Raw genomic sequence first — 19,087 nt, 5'->3', positions numbered from 1 at the left:
GCGTTGCCTGTGAGCAAGGGACAGAAGCGGACCGCTTCGCAGGCCGAGAGAGCACGGCATTTCCTCAGGGAAGAGCTGCCCAGCGCACGCGCTCTCAGCCCTGAAATTTAGAGAGAAGGGAAGGGACAAAAACTGCCAAGGATTCACTTCCACCAACCCCATCAGGTCCTGCCTCCAGACGCGTCTCCTCTCTGTGCCCTTCGTCACCCAGAAAAGGAACAGGATTGGCAAATATCGCTACAAACAGGCAAGAGAGGCCATCACAACTGACTACATCTCTAACAGAGCACTTGGTCTAAAGTCCGTAAAAATGTTTTGGCAAGCCAGAGCTATTCATGATTTAAAATTATTTCACATTTCAAAGCAAGCAAGCTGAATCCCTCTAGGGCAATAAAGGAGAACAGACAGACATCCACAAGAACCTCTTCCTCTTCAGTAACACAGTAATGAACACACGTTTTTCTTCAAAATTTTATTTCAATTTAAATTATGGGGCCAGTCAGATTTTTTGGATAAGAAACGCATTTTCCTCAGGAGAAATGAAATGCTACCACGGAAGTAGAATTACAATTGTATACATCTCTTAATTAAAAAAAAAAAGGCAAAACCAAAAACCGCTCACATTTAAATAACTTTTAGTAATACCCTTAAGCCTTCAAGCAGATAAGAAACCACTTCCAGAACAATAGTTTTCTAATACAAAGAGCACATCAAATGAGCTTTAATTTAAATACAACTCCTTTTCCAAAGCCAACATTCAAATGTTTCCACATATTAAAAAAGCCACCATAGCCACTGTTTCCGAGGCCTAACATAGAGTAACCTCTATCCCAGCCCAAATGTTTTCCCTCCTTTACATATATATAGATCTTTAGCACGTCTACATGTTTCCAGAGAGGAAGGCTCACACGTTCCGGTGAGTAACCCGGCAGACGATGCTCTCCCCTCGGCCGCGGCGCACCGGCCCGCCAGCACCGAGCTCCCCGCCCCGGCCGGCCCCGCCTGCCTGCGCGCAGTCCTCGGGAAGCGCACGCTGCTTTCTTTCCTACAGGCAAAACGAGCCGTTTGCACGGGATACCTCACAAACGTTTAAAAGACCAATTATAACGTTAAGAGCAATTTTAAACAGCTGAGCGAAAGCTCAGTTTTCTGGAGCTATCTGACTTCCCCTGCGAAGGCTTTCAAATCAGCTTAAACGTCATTTGGGAGCTTCCTCGTGCGGACTGCGCCAGCTGTTAATTAGGAAGAGGACAGGAAGCAACCAACACTTTCTACAGCATTCCCAATCGGATTCAGCCATGCAGAATTTGAACTTCCAGACTCCAGCCCATCAGTTTGCTCAGCTGCAATCTCAGCGTCACTATATGATGGACAGATACATTTTTAGTAACATCATTTAGCTATACTTAGTAGATTCCTTTTGTATGGTCACAGTAACAAAAACATGGTGCAAAATCAGTTGGGCTTTTTGTTTTTATAAATACTGATAGTTTGCAGCATTAAAGAACGAAATCAACAAAATTAAATCATTTTGTTACCCTCGGACAGCTACGGAACTGTTTCCTGAAGTTGGAAGGAATCAAATCATTCGCTTTCACAACTACGGCACCGAGTTCTTCACTGTAAGAAAGCAACGCTGCACTGCGGGCTCCCCCCAAGTGAGAGGAATTAGCAGTAATTTCGCACAGTCTTGGCCACTTGCAGAGCTGGTGAGCACAATGCTAGTTTAACTGAGTAAGGCCAACACTACGCAGTAAGAACGTAGTACAACGGGTTCCAGTTCTCTATTTCAGCCTACCCTAACTGATGGCACCCCGCTAGGTAAGTGAATACAAAGAATTTGTTTGGGTTTTTTCTCCTTTTAATGCTGCAGTACTTAAGGTTGTTAAATCAGCATTTCCATGTGATCTGAAGTATTCAATTACATATGAGCAATCATTTTGCAAAACTCAATATTAGGTAATAGTTACAGACTAATACAATAACATTCCTCTGCTGTACAAATTAAATCATATTTTAAAGAAATGAGCAGCCTAGGAGTTATATACAAAAGAAACCAGCAAGCACTGTTGAAATGAAATGCAAAATGTCACTGCTAGGTCTACTGTCTGAAATACCTTTAAAGGAAAATTAACAAAAACCCTCAGAACATATTTCCAAGTTTACAAGTCAATTCTCAGAAAAATCAAATCATGTCAAAAAAAGTTCTATAAAGCAGTGAAAGGCATATATACATTTTCCTTATGAAACTTGAGATTTCACTCTTTTAAAAGTTGCTAAGTTTCAATAACAGTTTATTTGCAAGACAACTTTTTATCCCACTAAGCTCACATCTTAGATACATTTCCCCTTTGATTACAAATAAAGCACTGCACATTGTTTTTTTAAAATCAAGGCATATAATCTTATACTATGGTGCCAGGTATGCACAGGTCACGTTGTGCTCATATCTCAAACAAGGTAAGTGCAAACATACAGATTTATTCAGATTTGCAAGCATGCAACCTGTTACTTAACTACATTAATACCTTCTCTTCTAAACCAAACTAGTATCTATATGTTTGCTTTCACGAACCTAGAATCTTTCTTTTCAGGACTCCTAAAACAAGCAGTGTCTTTGAATTCTGAAATGACACAAATATCAAGAAAGTCCACATTGTGCAAGAAAGCAGCAGCTATGTTTTTCAACTTGGACTAAAAAAGAAAAGATAAAAACAAAAACCGTTCACTGAACAGCAGATTAGCAGTAATGTTCCTCATGAATCGATAAGAGTGCCTGATGCTGAATATCTAACAGCAAATGCTGAATTTGGGTTTAATATCTTAAGGGTTTATTGGAGATTAAGCTTCTTGCTGTGCTGGTCTCTTCAAATCCCTGATCTGTTTAACTAAATAGGTCTTCTCATCATTAAATTGTTCATCCTCGGTCCTGTCATTCTGAAACTTGCTGAGGAACTCAATAAGTTTGGTCTGGTTCTTTAGAAGGATGTCTAATATAGGCTGCGTCTTGTTAGGATTGGCTACAAACACCTGCAAGAGAACAAAAGGCATTTAGCATAATGGTAGGAAATAGAAGGCTAAGTTAAAAAACAAATCCAGCCAACAAAACGGTGACGACAACAACTTAAAACGATGTTTTAGTTATTCCAGATTCCAGCATCTCTACAGAAAAAGATAATGGAGTAAATGCAAGGTTTTAAATAAAATTACTTCTTTTTTAATCAGAAACTGACCACCAGTACCAAAGTATATTCAGTATGTAGGAGGTGATCAGCCACAACACCCTCTGCAGAAACAACTGAAGACACCTCACGGTTAAATTCTGTAGCAAGTGCATGGTTTCATACTCTGTCCATCATCGGATGGGCATCTTAACGTTCACTGAAAGCTTTTATACCTCAAACTGTATGTCCAGGCTCTTCACTATCTGCTTGTCTGCTGCAAAATCAGAAGGTGTCTGTTACAAAGTGCAAACTACAATTTAGGCTTTGAAATTTAGGTGACAACTAAAATACTGCTATCCTTCGTAGACCATGCAGCGTGATGAAAACACTTTGGAACTCCAAGATGCTTCATGATTTCACACGAAATCGTGCATTCCTCCCTACCCTACTGCACTTCATCTTCCTTCATTCCAACATTTTCTAAGAGAGATTACACTGACAATCATATGAATGTCCTTCAGTGGTTTCTAAACAATTTTCAAAAGGCACAAAGATAGCTATTTGTAAAGAGGGATCATAATAAAGACAAATGTTAGCTCACTCTTTATTTAACCACTTAGCAGACATTAAGATAAGCTTCATTTAGGCTCAGCTAAGTAGTTTACGCAACTAAACCACTTCTGGTGGGGGTCCTGTGTCATCTGTTTTACTGGGGTTTTTTTTACACATACCTTAAACACATGAAAGGCCTCAAACTGAATGTTACGGCTCTTGTCTCGAAGCAGGTTCATCATTAGTTTGAGATTTTCAGGTTTACTGATGTACTTCGTCATAATCGTGAAGTTGTGTCTGTCCAATAACAACTCACCAAGAAGCTAAAAGCGAAAAACAAGCCCGAAAGAAAACAATGACATTGGACATAAGAAACAACTTTTTCATGAGTGCTTTCAAACACACCGAGCAGTTAATACCAGCCTGTAAATAGTAATAACAGAACTCGAGTGTCCTGAACTTCTCAGTGCAGGGGACATTTTCCTCTTCTTTCGACGATGCAGTTTCTCCTTTTTCTCCACAAGTGAAAAATCGCCTTTTTTCCCCCCCTTATTATGAATTGGAATTGAAAGACAAGTCTTTTGCATTCTTTTTTCCTCATGATTTCATTTTTTCTTTCATTTATACAGAAGCTGTACATCATCAGTAAGAACGTGCTTTTAAAAAACAAACAAAAAAACCCAAACAACTAAGAAAGTTTGTACTCCAAAGGAGAAATATTTACACTTCTTTTGCTACCTTCTCTGTCCAGAAGGGAGTAAAGGGTATTTCCCACAAGCACCACCCCTGCTACAAGTTATGTATTGTATTTATGGCCACTATTGCTGACCTACCTGAATGCAAGATTAAGTGTTGCTCCAGTCACATGATGTGAACCTGTATTAAATTGTATTAAAACATGTCCAGATTTGCTGAACGAAAAACCCCAACAAAAACACACACACTTGCACACAGCCATTTCCACACAGGGAGAGAAATGCCTTGGTGCATGCTGGACACTGAACGACGGAATGACTGGACTAACGAAATCTAGCTGATCCGAAGAATTAAAACAGATGAACAAATAAACACTATCCAAGGCAGTTACTGAAGCCATTTCAATTAAAGTAAATCCACCTTGAAATTAAAGGAATTCTCTAACTTTGTGTTTAAGAAGAAAACAAAATTGCCTTACCTTCAGTGACTGTCTCTTTGTCACATAATTTTCCGAATGAAGTAATTTCTCATATTCACTGAAGAACTAAACACAGAATAAAGAGCAGGGTTAGGACCTTTCCGAGTGTCATACGCACCCTGCTTCCAAAGAATTGTAACAAATCGGAGAAGATGAAAATGCATAACAACAATGTAAACAAAATCTGAAACCTCAGGCGGTTCCTGTAAGTCACCGCTGTTTCAACACTGCATATGCTTAAAAAACAAAAAAGAAAATAAAAAAAATCCATTTACTCTTTTTGGAGCCTTCAGTGTTCAGATTGCAACGCGGTGGAAGCAGTCACCCGCTTCTTTCTCAAGCCCTACCAGTGCCTGGCCCCGGGCCTGGCCCCCGCGCCAGCAGCCCCCCAGGCGGGGCGGAGGGCTTCCCTCCGCTGGAGCCGGCGGCTGCGGTGCTGGCACGGCTGGGCTGCTGCCGCCCCGCGGCGTTCTGCGCCTTCCCACAGTCAACGGCGAGGTCTTGGGCTTAGTTCTACTGCTTGGCAGAAATTACTGTCGGGTCAATTGGTTTAATATTGTGTGTGAACTTCCAAAACCAAAGCTAAACAAGGAATGAAAACGCTGATTTTTTTCACCTAAGATTCACAGCACTAGAAAATTCTGAACATTGAAACGTATCTGCTCACCCTATCATAATGTTGTTCCAAAAATTCTGCACTTAGCAACTTGTGTCTTGTCAGCAAATCCTGTAAAAGAGCACAAAACCAGTATTTGCACTAGAGTACCTAAACAGTACGTACACATTCTCATGAAACACTACGCAGACATAAGACATCCAACAGAAAATCTTGCTATTTCATTAAACACACAACTTTTGGACACGAATGCTGTTACCTGGACATTGCTAAGATCTTGGCATCCCCTAGGAAAGGCCTGCTATGTGTTCTGTCCATTCACACAGGTAAACAGCCTGTGCAATCAGCACTGAAGAATGCCACTTACGGATCAAGGCTATGCTCTGCACAGAACTAGACGCAACCAAGGTTAAGACTCCCTATTTAATACTGATCAATATTATGCTTATAGTCCCATAACCGGTTGTTTTAGGACCACAAAAAAAAAAAATCCCCAAAGCACCAGCACCAAATATACTCAGGTTTGTAACGAATGCAGAGGAGTTTGCTCACTTGAGGAGCTGGAGACACAGATTTAGGAGTCCCTGGCGTGGAAGCGCACATGCATCCAGCTAACGTGCGACAGCTTAAATCTTGCTTGCAGAATAAAAGTTACCAGGAACACAGTACACAAATTTAAAGGAATGTCCTGCCTTCCGAGAAATAAGGACAAACAGCGCCCAGCTTACCCATTTGCATCACACCTATCTTTTTTCCCCTCTCCTAGGCTTGGTTTGCCCGAGAATGTGAAGTGCAACATCTGGGTTCGCGTAGCGGAGAGCTACAGAAACAATAACACAAATGTTGTATGCAAATTACCTTGAATGTGGCAAATGCATCCGAAGCAATGTCAAATGTTGACATTTCCACGTATCTGAAGAAATCATAGAATTGCTCTGACCACAAGATTATTTTAGCAAGTGGTTCATGCCTGATGCATTCTCTAAGCATTATTCCACAATTTAGCGCAATTTCTGGAGATTCGTACCTATTTAAAAAGAAAACAAACAAACACCAATGATTCTTTACAAATACTTTCACAAGTTAGCACTGCAGCACCACACAGTTTTCAGCGCAACCAGGCAAACAAAAATTCAAAAAATTAGAAGTACTTTTTGCTGCATTAAACTCCACTTTTAAATACTCCTACGAAATATTACTGGTATCACTGCCAGTTAAATGCCAAATCATAGCCAACACAAACGGCTTTGTGAGAAACACGACTAAACAAAAATACTGTCTTCATGCTCAAAATCAGTTTTCTTTTTTCATATTGATGGGATTGCAGACATCTGGAAAAGCAGTAAGTGATTTCTGTCTTGAAAGCTGCTTTAGACCCGGCAGCAATTCACGTAAAGCCAGCCCCAACGCCAGCGCTGCGGGGCAGTGTGGTGGCACCGCTCCCCCCGTCGCAGACGCCGCTGTGTTCCTGCCTGCACAGCAAGAGCGATCAGCTGGGATAACGAGCTGCTCATTCAGGTTAAGAACATCGTACCAAAACCCACGTCTCCTCTTTCATTAAGCCGTGGCCAGCACCACTGGCTGCTCTACACACCCCAGGCTTCCAGCAGAAAATGCCGGCCATGGCGTCCTCTGACTGCAAGGACAACACTGCAGACCTCTGCAGCCCAGGCCCCACCGCCTCCAGCAACGGAGCTGCACCTTCTTACCAGCGACCTCCGGGCCGCATCCGTCACTGATCCCATGGAAGGGATGAAGCCATCCCTGGCGGCTTCGCTTCGAAATGGTCACCAGGCTTCCCTGGCAGGCGTTCTTGCTCCAACACTACAGCAGAGCGCTCTCAGCTGAGTTCAGCACACGCCAACAGCAGCTGCCAGAACCCCACCACAGTGTGTTTCAGACATGTCTGGTAGGAACACGCCTCTGCACTTGCTGCTAGCTCCGTGTTTTCCCAAGAAAGCTGATAGTAGGGACCTGGATGAAGATGGGCCTGCCTTTCCAAACCAAGAACTCATCTCCATAGGCTGCAACATAACATATCCCTGCCTACAGAAAAGTGACGTCTGTTGCTCCTACCTGGTTCTGGAGCAGCCAAAGCTTCTCATATACCTTCCTGCCTCCCACCTAAAGATCCTTCGTCCTGTACCACTGGAAGCTAATTTAAATCCACCAGAGTCATTCAGGAGCAAAGTATCATTGTGCATACTAAGCACTAACTATATTACCATACAAAAATATTTTCTTATTAATTAACTTTCATGTTAAATCCTGCAATATTTTCCCATTTAGCCTGTCATGGAGATTTGAAATCTACTGAACTTTCTGCAACTCACCCCACAGTTTAACTTTACAGGAATTTGACTCAGTTGGATACCAGACGTAACATTTAAGTCGTTAAAGCTAACTAAATGCCCATTTCAAACATCCTGACTTACGAATACATGTTTCAACAATCCCTGTCAGAATAATGCTCTCTGAAGAAAGACAACGCAGACTAAAAATCAGGACGGACGTGTTACAGCCCTCATTCAGTCACGTACCAACGAGAGCACGCCGAGAAAGGAGTTTCATCTCTCTGAACCTCGAAAGCCTTTGTCTTCTTTTGCAAATTATTTTTAAGAAGGATGGAATCAGTATTTAATTTGGTGTTACACCACAACTACTAATCCTTTTGTCCCTCCAACATTTAAATCTCCCTTCCCCCCAAAATCAGGGCTATAACAGGGGGGCGGGGGGAACCCAACATGGCACTTCTGGCAGACGAGTGTACATCTTACACTCCTACAAACAGAAGCAAATATTCCCTGCTGCTTCTGGTGCTAAACCTTTGGAGTCAGTATGAAACTACAAGATACAGAACTCCACTTTCCAGTGGCTTACACCAATGGCCGGGATGAGGTAAATGTAGAGCTGTTACACTGGATTAGCCTAACACGCCATGTGCGTGCAGGTCAGCATCTCTAACGACTCCTAAGAGCTAGGAGGAGGGAAACGGAAAAACACAACAAAGCTTCCTGTTCAATGTTAAACACATACTTCGTTATCCTCACATCTCAATGCTACCAACATAACACAGGCAAGCATTTCACGGAGAAGCAGGGCCTTTTCTTACCTCCTCTAGCTATCCCTGTGTACTCACCAACTGCTGCAAGCTCACCCAGCCTCTTTAACACACATTGTAAAACCAGTACTTGAAATAGCTGCGTTTTTAAAATGATTTATTAACGTTTGATGAACTTCTCTATCCCAAAATAACACACTGGAATTGCAATTTTCAGAACTTTCTTAATTAATGTTATTAGAAAAGTGAACAATTATTTTTCAATGGAGAGAGCACATTCTCAATTTTTTAAAAAAATTTGACTTTAAGATGAAAATGTTAACACCACCTTTCATGTTTGAGATCCACAGCTCGACATGCGCAACCACATCTTCAGAACGGCATGACTCCCCAGTACCCAGCATACCAGATAACTTAAGAATAGAAGAAGCAGCAGCCATCTGGCATGCACCATATGCCCCAAATCATCCTTTGTTTGGTCAGGTTTGAGCTGGTGTATTTGTGTCACTACAGGAATATAAATCACTATGAATAAAAAGTCTAAGACCAAATAAGACCCGGGGATAGGGCAGCAAACTGGAAATGACAGTGGTGAAAGGAACAAAACAGCCTTCAACTCTTCATGCAAGAGTAAGTTCACAAGGAAAAGGTTCAAAGAGGATCAAATACTATACGGGAAGGAAAATGTCTGCACTACCCCAGTCAGAATAGCTTAGGTTACTAACAGTTCTCAATTTTCACTCGTATTTCATGCAAAACTGTATTTTTGGTGGTTTATTACTCAAATTTTCCTTTACTTAGGGGAATTACAGGCCTCAGGAAAAAAAAAAAACACATAAGCATACTGCAACGCAAGAAAAAACACTTCATAACTCACTGCTTCTCCACAAGTTAAAACACCTCTTACTTCATGTAAAAACACATTTCTGCTTTACAGTGTACATACCCTTTTAACAGCATGAACAATATATTCTGCTGAGTGCAGATGTATTCAACTGTGGGAGTTCTTGTACCAATCTGCCTCCTGAGAATGTTGTTGAAAATTTGCGCAACATCTTTTTTGCCCTGTCAAAAACATTTGCAGTTAAACACATGAATAATATTCAAGTCCACTAGGCAAGTTAACAATTCCACATTACCATCATCTCACGCACTCGTACCATGCGAGTTCTGCAGTCCAGTCAGCCTCTGTACTCTGATCTTTGACAGATCAAATTTTCTCCTCTTTCCACCCGTTTCAAACACGCCAGAGCACTCAAAACATCACATCGTGTTGCAGCCAGATCACGGGTAATTTACATGAAGGAGTAAAGCCAGCTGATGTTCCATCAGATGCTTCTATGTAGCATCAGTCTCCTGGGCTTGTTTTATACTCGCTTCTGCTAATGACACACCAGTTTGTAACCGTGCCCCTGCCTGGAAGCGTGTTTCTCCAGTACTGCGTTATCCTCTCCCCTTGTCTCGGAACACGTCATGCCACCATTAAGAACGTGCAGAGCATTTCTGGCTGCAGCATTAACATCCAACTTAAAACTTCAGCTTATGGAAATTCAATAAAAACTACAAAGAGAAACCATCCACTGACCAAAAATGCAAGTCTCACATTTTTCAAAGCACAAAAGAAGGATAAGTAAGACCAGGATGCTGGCATTCAGCACAGCTTACATACAAAAAAATGCACAAGGATAGCACCAGACAGTATAAAAGGAGCTGGGAATGTTCTCTGTTGAATATATACACACCACCTGTTTATTTTTTCCACCAGACCACAGCGAAAGACGACAAACTGGTAGGAGCCTCTAACAAAAAGCTGATTATAAATATAAGCACTTCTCACCGTCACTGACATGCACCATTTGAAAGCCAGATTTCTGCAATTAACTTCCCCGTTTTGGATTGCCATAAAGACAACTTTAGGACTATGTGTTATCAGATTTAATCCAGAAAAAGCCTAGGCAAATTTGTACTAAGCCTGGGCTTGTACATAAAGGCCTGTTCAGCAGCTCCACCTGAAGGTTTCCTGAACGTTATACACATAAACCACACGTAGATAATGTTTCGTGACGGTCTCTAGCTGCACTACAAATGCCCTGACTAACATCAGCAAGCTTTTGAGTAAAATGCAGGGTATATTTACTTGGCCGGAATTTTTAAAACAACAGTAATTATTCAAAATTATTTCAGTTTTCTAATTAACATCAAGAAGAAAGCACAAGAAAACAAAAATCAGACGTTTATAAAAATGTAGGAGGTCTGCCCTTTTACAAATGGCGTGTCTGTGAACTGCCGTGGCCAGTTTTGTTAGAGTGCTGCTTTCAGGACATAGGAGTTTGTTTGTAAACGCTTGTTTTCTCAATCACAATTCCATTGCAAGCCAGCCCCAAGCAACAGCAGAGCTCTTTGTTCTGACCTGAGCAGAGCAGTGTTTCCAGAAATGGCTTTACTCAAACTCCACATAATATAGTCAGCAGCTCTCACTCACCAGCGGCGCCAGTTCCACCCTCTGCTTTGGACTCACCAGCAAGAGCAGCCTTTCCTGCGCACGCACAGAGCTGAACCGGTGCTGGTACGGCAACACCAAAGCTAGTCACTGGCCGGAGGACGTACCACCAAGTGACCTCGCGGCCTCACAAGGGCAGACGGCCACGGAACCCTGTGCCAACCGTCACGACTGCGAGAGGTGAGAGGGAGACTGTGCTAGTACTGTCTTCCGAGCAGAAGGATGCAGGCTCCCTCATGCCAAAGGCATTGCTGTTTTTTGGGTTTGTTCTTCATTTAAAAAAAAAAAAAAAATAAAAAAGAAACCAACAGTTCCCCAAGGGATGCCACCTCTGCTACAGACACACCAGCGCAAATCAGCAAGGAGATAACCAATACATTTATGTCAGTAGCTGGTTGTGCTGACTGCTTTACTTGGAAAGCAAGCTTCCAGATCAGGGTATCGTTTTAAACAGGCCTTTACATACAGCAAGCTCTGGACAGTCAGACAGTTTCTTAATGAAAACACTACGTTCATTACTTTCCTTGGGTTTAATTTGTTACTTTTCCGGGGTTTTTTCACCATACTATTCAGATTCAATACATTTCACACAGTTTCAGAGTCAGAGTGAACAGTCGCTATTAATTAGCTGTCTATGCCTGTTCCACAAGGAAACCTTCTTCAGGAACGAGAGTGAAGTTCTTGACAAAAAAAAGATTACGTTTACTTCCTCGCTGAATGACCTCAAGCTGTGCTGGGGCACAAGAAGGAATAAAAGCTAGACCTGCTCCTTCAAGTTTAAGAACCAACAGAAATCAAGTCCGTATCTCCACTGGCAACAGAGAAATCATTTCAAATGCAATAACCCCCCAACCACAGAGATGTGGGGTATCAAAGCCAACCTCTGACCGACTTCGTAACAGCTGGGAAGCCAGTGCAGGTTTGGAGGACAAGTGTGTTGACATCAACGCTAGGTAACAGCGGTATCTGGACAGCCTGCCAGATCCCAGCCTGAAAAAGCAGACACGGTCCAGCCCAGCACGCTGCGTCAATGACTTGTTCTCTCTCAAGAGAAACCGTCATATCCTCGTGTAACAACGCAGCAGAAAGTCCACAAGCAGGAAACTACTCACAATCTTTTCAAGTCCCCTTAGAATAAAATGAATAGATCTCCTTAATGAGAGCAGGCCTGTACAAACTGTTATCATTCTTCACTACCAGCAGACAACGAAGGCTTCCTTCACTAATAACCAGGCTGAGTAAACACCAAGCTGATAAGAATCTAGAGGTCAGCAGAATCCAGATGACGTTTCATGATTTCCTTTCTTCTGCAATTAAAGGCCATCAGATTTCAGCATTCCCCCTCAGCCTTCCCAGGTCTCCTTGCTTATTTAAGGACCTGAATGTTTTATGTTTGGTATAAACAGTTGTGTGGGTAGGGAAGAAATGCCACCATATTACAATTAAACACAAATCAGAGGGAGTTATGGGTGGGGTGGAGGGGAGAGAAGAAAGAGCAGGGAAGAAAGCCATCGTTTTTGGAATGTCATACTACAGTAGGACTTTAAACTGTTGTGTTTGCATCACGAACAACTTGTTTATGAACAATCCCGTTTTTAAGCAGCCTTAAGCGGTATGATCTTTCTGGTCAAGGCGGTGGAGTGAGATACACGGGGTTTGGCTCCTTTCCTACACAACCACACGCTTCTTGTGGGACCTCCAGGGAAACAGGAGAATACAGTGGCATTGCAAATTCTTATAACTAAATAGGGTGATTTTTCACTATGGCACTGGGAAGCTAAACTATTCCCTATGATGTGGTGACAAACGCCAGAGAGAGGTTTTTACAGAGATCCATTTGAATATAAATAAGTATTGCTATTTTGAAGTCATCAATAAAAACTTGGGTTTGCTGTTTTTTTAATAAACAGAAAAAAGGCTGCATCGCTTGTTTCTAAAGAGAGAGAAATACTGGACTGTTAATAAAACAGCTTTAAATATTTAAAATTCATCATAAATGTTACGATAATTCTCTTACTTTTCCATGTAACTTAATGAGATGAGAATATAGACATGCCTTGTAGTATTATAGCCTGTGATCGCTATGGTATTACTACTAAGAGATTAACCCTTCTGTGTACCACAATTAAGAATTATTCCATAATTCTAACAGAACTGTATCATCAGGATTAGAGGTTCATCTACTTCAATTTTGTGTGGTTTATGTGCCTAAATTCACAGAGTTCATGTTCTGTGTTTGCTGGATTTTCTAGGTAGTTTGGAACAATGAGTTGTCTTTCTAATGGTTTTGCCCCAGCCAGGAAAAAACACAGCTGAAGATCGAAAGAAGTCTTACCCAATTAAAGTGGCAGGAATTCAGATGTGTTTATTTTAACATACACAACATACGAAGTGTCAAACTTCTTTTCTTACCTCAAAATCAATTAGCTGCAAGTCGGCTACTAGGGTACTAAGAAGACCACTGTTGTATAGCTCTTGAGCAAGCTGTGCCACAGCTTCTGTCTGTGGTTCTTTTTCATTTGTGCCATACAAGATTTCCTTCATGGCAACAAGGTTTTTTGAGACCTCCTCCGTGGCCTAAAGAAAATGGGAAAAGAATACAGTTAGAGGACAATGTCATTTGTCTTTGTAACTGCACACACTGTTATTCTTAACATCTGCAAAATTCCACTGAGGGGAAAAAAATAATCCAGAAATGACAACCTGTTAAAAAGAACAATAGATAATCTATCTTCAAATAAGACTGTTCTATGATATTAAAAAAAAAAAAAGGCAGAGGCAAGACACACAATTTATTTGACAAGTTATCCAAAGTACTACCTTTAAACTTCCCATTCAACAATCCCCTAAAGAACAGCAATGGGCTGAAAAGAACCCAACAAAATTTCCGTTCTCCAAAACAGAGGTACGCAGGATCAGGTTGGAAAACATGAGATGGAGACACCCAGTGTACCCCTCCTACACATTTTGCACTCATCAGGTTTCGTCAAATACTAGGCTCCCATTCCAGGCAGTGGGGGTGAAACTTTTCCTTTCCAACTAACCAAACCTCCAAGAACCTCTGAATTTTCAGGTTCTCTCGGCATACAAGAACAAACTGGCAAGCAGACCCAGAAAGAGGTGCACTCCAAAGAACACAGCAATACAGGAGACGATTAAGAGCCTCAGATGCTTCCCATCTGAAGTCCATCCCACAGAAGACAGACAGGTCTGACCTCTCCCTTAGGGAAGCCAGCGTAAGGAATTCCTAAGTTGCCATGATGGGCTGGAGCAGCATTCAGCAGTGGAGGCAGAGTTATCTCAAGAGTAAAACTTAAAAAAAAAAACCAACAAGAACACTTCTAAATGCCCACTTCTGAATCTTAAAACACAGTTCTCTTGGGAGAAAAAAACAATTACTCCTTTCAATATGTATGCTTATTTAGCCTGGGGGCAGGAGGCTGAAAACGATCATCATAAATAGCTGGTTTAGTTCCTCGTGTGCCTAAAAAGTATGAATGGTTTGTAAGTGTGCTAATTTTTAGTAATTAAATGAACCTGCCAACAAGGTATGCATACACTTTAACGTAAGTATTTATGATTGGTAGCACGTGGAAAATTAACAAAGTGAAAAAATGATTACTGTCTGGATATTGCTCGTCTTATAAGAGGTACCAGGCTGCAATTTTTCTGGCTATTGCTCGTCTCAGAAGAGGTTCCAGGCTTAAGATCCGCATGACCCACTCGCTATTCAGGCCAAAGCCGTTCCCTAGCTATGCCAGTAAGGATTCCGTGACCTTTAAAGGCAGCTCCATGCCATTTTTAGCTCCTCCACAACCTTCCATTCCCCGCTGCCTTCCTCTTCTTGCTAACTGCAGTTCCTAGTCCCAGCTGTCTCCCCCTTAATCGAAATTCCAAGAGACTTTCTGTGCACTTCGAGAAAGACAGCAAGAAGCAGGTGCTCAGTAAGACTGCTTAGATTCATGACAGCTCCTGAAGATGTAAAATGAGAAAGCCAGCTCACCATATTGTAGTAGTATTATGTCACACAACTGTTCTATTTCTTTAAAATTCAGAAGAAATATCTCTTTACTAGGAAAAGAACAGCAACATCTGTCAAACGTGGAGATATGAAGAGATGCCTTTGAAGCATGGCTGCCAAGAAAAGAGGAAGCAGCAATAAAAATTCTATTGCAGTTTGTCCCTGCACACTAATTTAGAAAGCAAGATGAAAGAGGGAGAAAAGCAGAGGTTCCAGTAGCTACCCACCCTAAGACAGTGGCAACACCGAGGGCATGCCTGCACTTAGAAACACCCGTGGAGAAATCTTCCTACCAAAACCCCAGAAAACAGAACAACCCTCCCAAAAACTTTAATGATCACACTTGAAGGCTCTCCCTCACCGCCAGCCCAAGAAAGATGCTACTATGGAAACGCTTACAAACCGGAGAGAAAAAAATAATGTTTCCAAACACCCAGTGTCTTTTTGAAACTAAAACAAACACACACACAAAAAAAAAAAAAAACATGTCAAAAAACCACAGAACACCTTCTGGCCTAACACGAACATACAACTCAATAACTTGAGGAAGAGACACCAGGACTTCTATTTATTTCTCATGCTCTTCACAACTGCCAAGACCATCTGAATGTGCTTCACTGGAACTTGGAATTACATACGGTTTTAGCGGGAAGCAATGGTTAGAGACACAGAAACACAGATCAGCTGAGGATGGAAGGTACCTGAGGAGGCCATGAGGGTCCAACCACCTGCTCAAGGCAAGGCCAGCCTCAAAGTCCTCTCGGGTTGACCCGGCATGCTCTGAACAGCTCCATGGATGGACACACCACAACCTGTCTACATAACCTGCACCGATGTCTGACCACCTTCATCATGAAAAGAGACTTGCTTGTATCACTTCCACTTAAGCCAAACTATCATTTCTGGATAAATCTGAGTTTTTCTGGAAGCACTGAATCAATAAATGAGCTCTTCAGATGCATTAAAATTCCATAAAATACGACATTTCTCTATTCCCTTCTCTTCTACTCTAAAATTCAACATCAAAAGGACTAGAAATCAACTCCTACAAACTCGTTCTAGAACCTCTCTACTCTCCTATATTCCATGAACTCTTGAACATATTCCAAATATGTAGTGTGCAGAGCTATTTTTGCTATTTCAGATGCAGAACGGAATTTAGATAGCTACATCAAAAATATAATGCTACATTGAATACCAATGTTAAGAGCTAAGTAAAAAACTAGTAAAAAAAAATCAAGACAGGCAAGAGTAGGCTAGCTAGCATTACTTGCAAGATTTCCTAAGATACTGAGATCTCTGGAGAAGCATCAAAATGCACAATGAAGCTCATCCAGACACCCATGACCAAAAGTGGAAATAACAATCAGACACCATATATGCAGATATAAATAAAATATATCTATTCTAATATAATATATAAGCAGGGTATATTTTATATATACATAATATACAACATGTATATATTATATATTCTACATGTTAGTTTATAAATATATTGTGTATTTTTATAATTATATAGTATTTTTATATACTTCAATTTATATATCTATATATTTTTATTTTTCTTTCTCAACACGGAGAAGGAGCAACCACAGAGTAACCAGAGTTTTAGAGAAAACTTCTGTGACAAGTCACATTTGAAATTCAGTGGAGCCAGACAATCAATACGGTTTCAGGACAAGTCAAACTATACAAGTAAAATGTAAAGGAAGGAAAATAAAGAAAGTACTTCTTTCTCTATTTTTATCAAAGACGGGAAGATCTTCTTTAAAAATAAGAACAGGCACCATGAAGTCACGTGCATGACTGTCACACCAGAACAGCTGCACGCCTTCGCAGCTACGAACCATCTCATGGTTTATTCCAGTGTCTAGGGTATTTCACTGACATTTCCAAATTTACTATTTCCTTAAATGCTAAACAGCCCAAATACTTCATTTAGACTTGTGCAGCTGGAGTATTTGAGTTTCACGAAGCAACACTTGCTTTTGCTTAGAGAAACAGCAGGGAAAGATAAGGAGCCCATGGCCAGCCCTGAAGTATTTCAGAGGAGCTCAGCAGGCGCTGGGTCTATCCACATCCCTAATGCAGTCACATAAACTGCACTGTTAATGAAAATATCCATCAAAAAGGTAAACCAGCTATACTTTTGAGCCTGTACTTGATGAATACTTTTACCAGTCTAGAGCAGTATCTATCATAAGTAACAAACACCATTTTAATAATTCTATTTAAAGTCATTGGATTCCAAAATGCCTGAAAAACATACAGTTCTGTAAATGTATCAGTGCCACTCGTTTATTTTAAAGGCCAAAAACGAGTACACTCTTTTTCAGCAGCCATCTAGCACGAAGACGTCAGGAGAGCGCCAAGTTCAGTTAGAAGAGCAGCATGTCTTCTCGCCCATCGCTTCCAGAAGCAGCCCCACCTTTCCCCTGCCAGTAACAGCCGGGCGCAGTCGGCAAGGCAGATTACCTGACCCCGAGCCTTCTTCCACCCATGAATTAATCGTACACATGTGCATAACAAATTGTAAATGTGACTGCGTTGCAAACGACAGCGTTCACTCACTGAAACGTGACCGATGGCAACACGACACGGCGTCACCTTCCAGCAGCGGACCTGAAGCAGCGTCTGGCGCTGCCCCGCGCACGGAGGACACTGCCCATGGCACCGAGCGGGCACCTCGCAGCAGAGACCGCCCACGCCCGCACCGGCCAACAACCCAGCCCGAGCCCGAGCTGCTACGAGCAGGCTCACCCAAGGTCAGAGGGTAGGGAAGAACGAGTAAATATTTACCTTCACAACAGCAAACGTGTGCCACAAACCAAGGGAACCGGTAGTATAAAAAAAAATGCTGATGTCAGCCAAAGAGGAGGAAGAGATGCGAATAAAAGACTCACTGATGGGCTAGATCAACAGTAGGTCCCATTTCTGTGAAAGGAGTTTTCCTTCCTCTCCCTTTAGCACTTCCCCCCCTTTTGAAAAAGCGCGAGCAGCAGAAAATGGAAAACCACCCGCCCATGCGATGAACCCATTTGCAGCTGTGAAGCCCTCGTCCCTCCACGTTTCCCTGCCAGAAGAGGCCCAGCCAGCCGCGGCCTCCCTCCTCGGCGCGGGACCGCAGCCCGCGCCGCGGCACTCGAGGCAGGCTGTCAGCAGCCAGAGCCCCGCCGTCGCAGCCGCTTCCCAGCTCCGTCCCCAGGCAGCCGCCGCAAGCCGAGAGAACATCTCAAAGTGACCTGGAGAATTACCTGGTTAATTTTTCTCCAGTATTCACAGAGCTCAGAAAAAGGTAGATTAACATGCAACTAGAATTCACTTTTCGAATTTCAGATTTTTATTTCTAAAACAAATTTTCCAGTATTACAAGGCATGCTTCACAACTGAACAAGACGCATTGTGATCACTACTGTTGCTCTGCATCTCTTGCTTTGAAGAACCTCTTCCATTTTCATTACAACGAACGTACAGGAACACACGCTGTCCAAGCTTTAAAAATCTCTTACCTCCTTTTTCTTACAAAACATTGAAGGTTTTAAATTTCAGTCTAAGCACTGAAGTGACACTGAGATATTCTGTTCAAACATAATTAATTACAATTTAAATTTCTAGGGAAAATTGTTTGTCTAATTTCCTTACAAATCTGTATTTCCAAGTGTGTTAGGAAACTGTCAAAGAGCATCCTCTACACAGCACCCAACTCCGTGCTTCCTAACAGCGCTGTGCTGCTACTGCATGGTAGGAGCTACGGTGAGCTACGTATTAAAACCAACCTGCCGTGGCACTGCAGTAGAAAAGCACCAGTTTGTCTTTGGAACCTCAGCCACCCACGAGGTATAAACCAAAAGGGCATTTACAATTAATTTCATTTTGTGGAAGAAATATTTAAAACAACGTTCAGTTCACTTCAACATGTGCTGGAATTTCTTTTACACACTTTTCAAATTCCACATGCTCAGAAGTAAAGAAATATGCAACTGTGTGTAGTCAATT

The 19,087-nt window shown here is 41.9% G+C and overlaps 1 protein-coding gene across 1 annotated transcript in view; it reads right to left on the bottom strand.

Moving 5' to 3' along the window:
• Nucleotides 1-457: 457 nt before the first annotated feature.
• Nucleotides 458-19,087, bottom strand: part of CAB39 (calcium binding protein 39) — a 43,236-nt gene continuing 24,606 nt past the window's right edge. The window contains exons 3-9 of the mRNA XM_075417536.1: nucleotides 13,480-13,644; nucleotides 9,514-9,632; nucleotides 6,365-6,533; nucleotides 5,558-5,617; nucleotides 4,891-4,956; nucleotides 3,896-4,039; nucleotides 458-3,030 (exon numbers count right to left, since the gene is read on the bottom strand). Of these exons, the coding sequence (XP_075273651.1) occupies nucleotides 2,842-3,030; nucleotides 3,896-4,039; nucleotides 4,891-4,956; nucleotides 5,558-5,617; nucleotides 6,365-6,533; nucleotides 9,514-9,632; nucleotides 13,480-13,644 (912 nt within the window). The 3' untranslated portion in view covers nucleotides 458-2,841. The remainder of the gene's footprint in view (nucleotides 3,031-3,895; nucleotides 4,040-4,890; nucleotides 4,957-5,557; nucleotides 5,618-6,364; nucleotides 6,534-9,513; nucleotides 9,633-13,479; nucleotides 13,645-19,087) is intronic.

The sequence above is a fragment of the Opisthocomus hoazin genome, chromosome 4 (genome assembly GCF_030867145.1).
Source record: "Opisthocomus hoazin isolate bOpiHoa1 chromosome 4, bOpiHoa1.hap1, whole genome shotgun sequence".
NCBI lineage: Eukaryota > Metazoa > Chordata > Aves > Opisthocomiformes > Opisthocomidae > Opisthocomus > Opisthocomus hoazin.
This window is presented reverse-complemented; position numbering and strand designations above follow the sequence as displayed.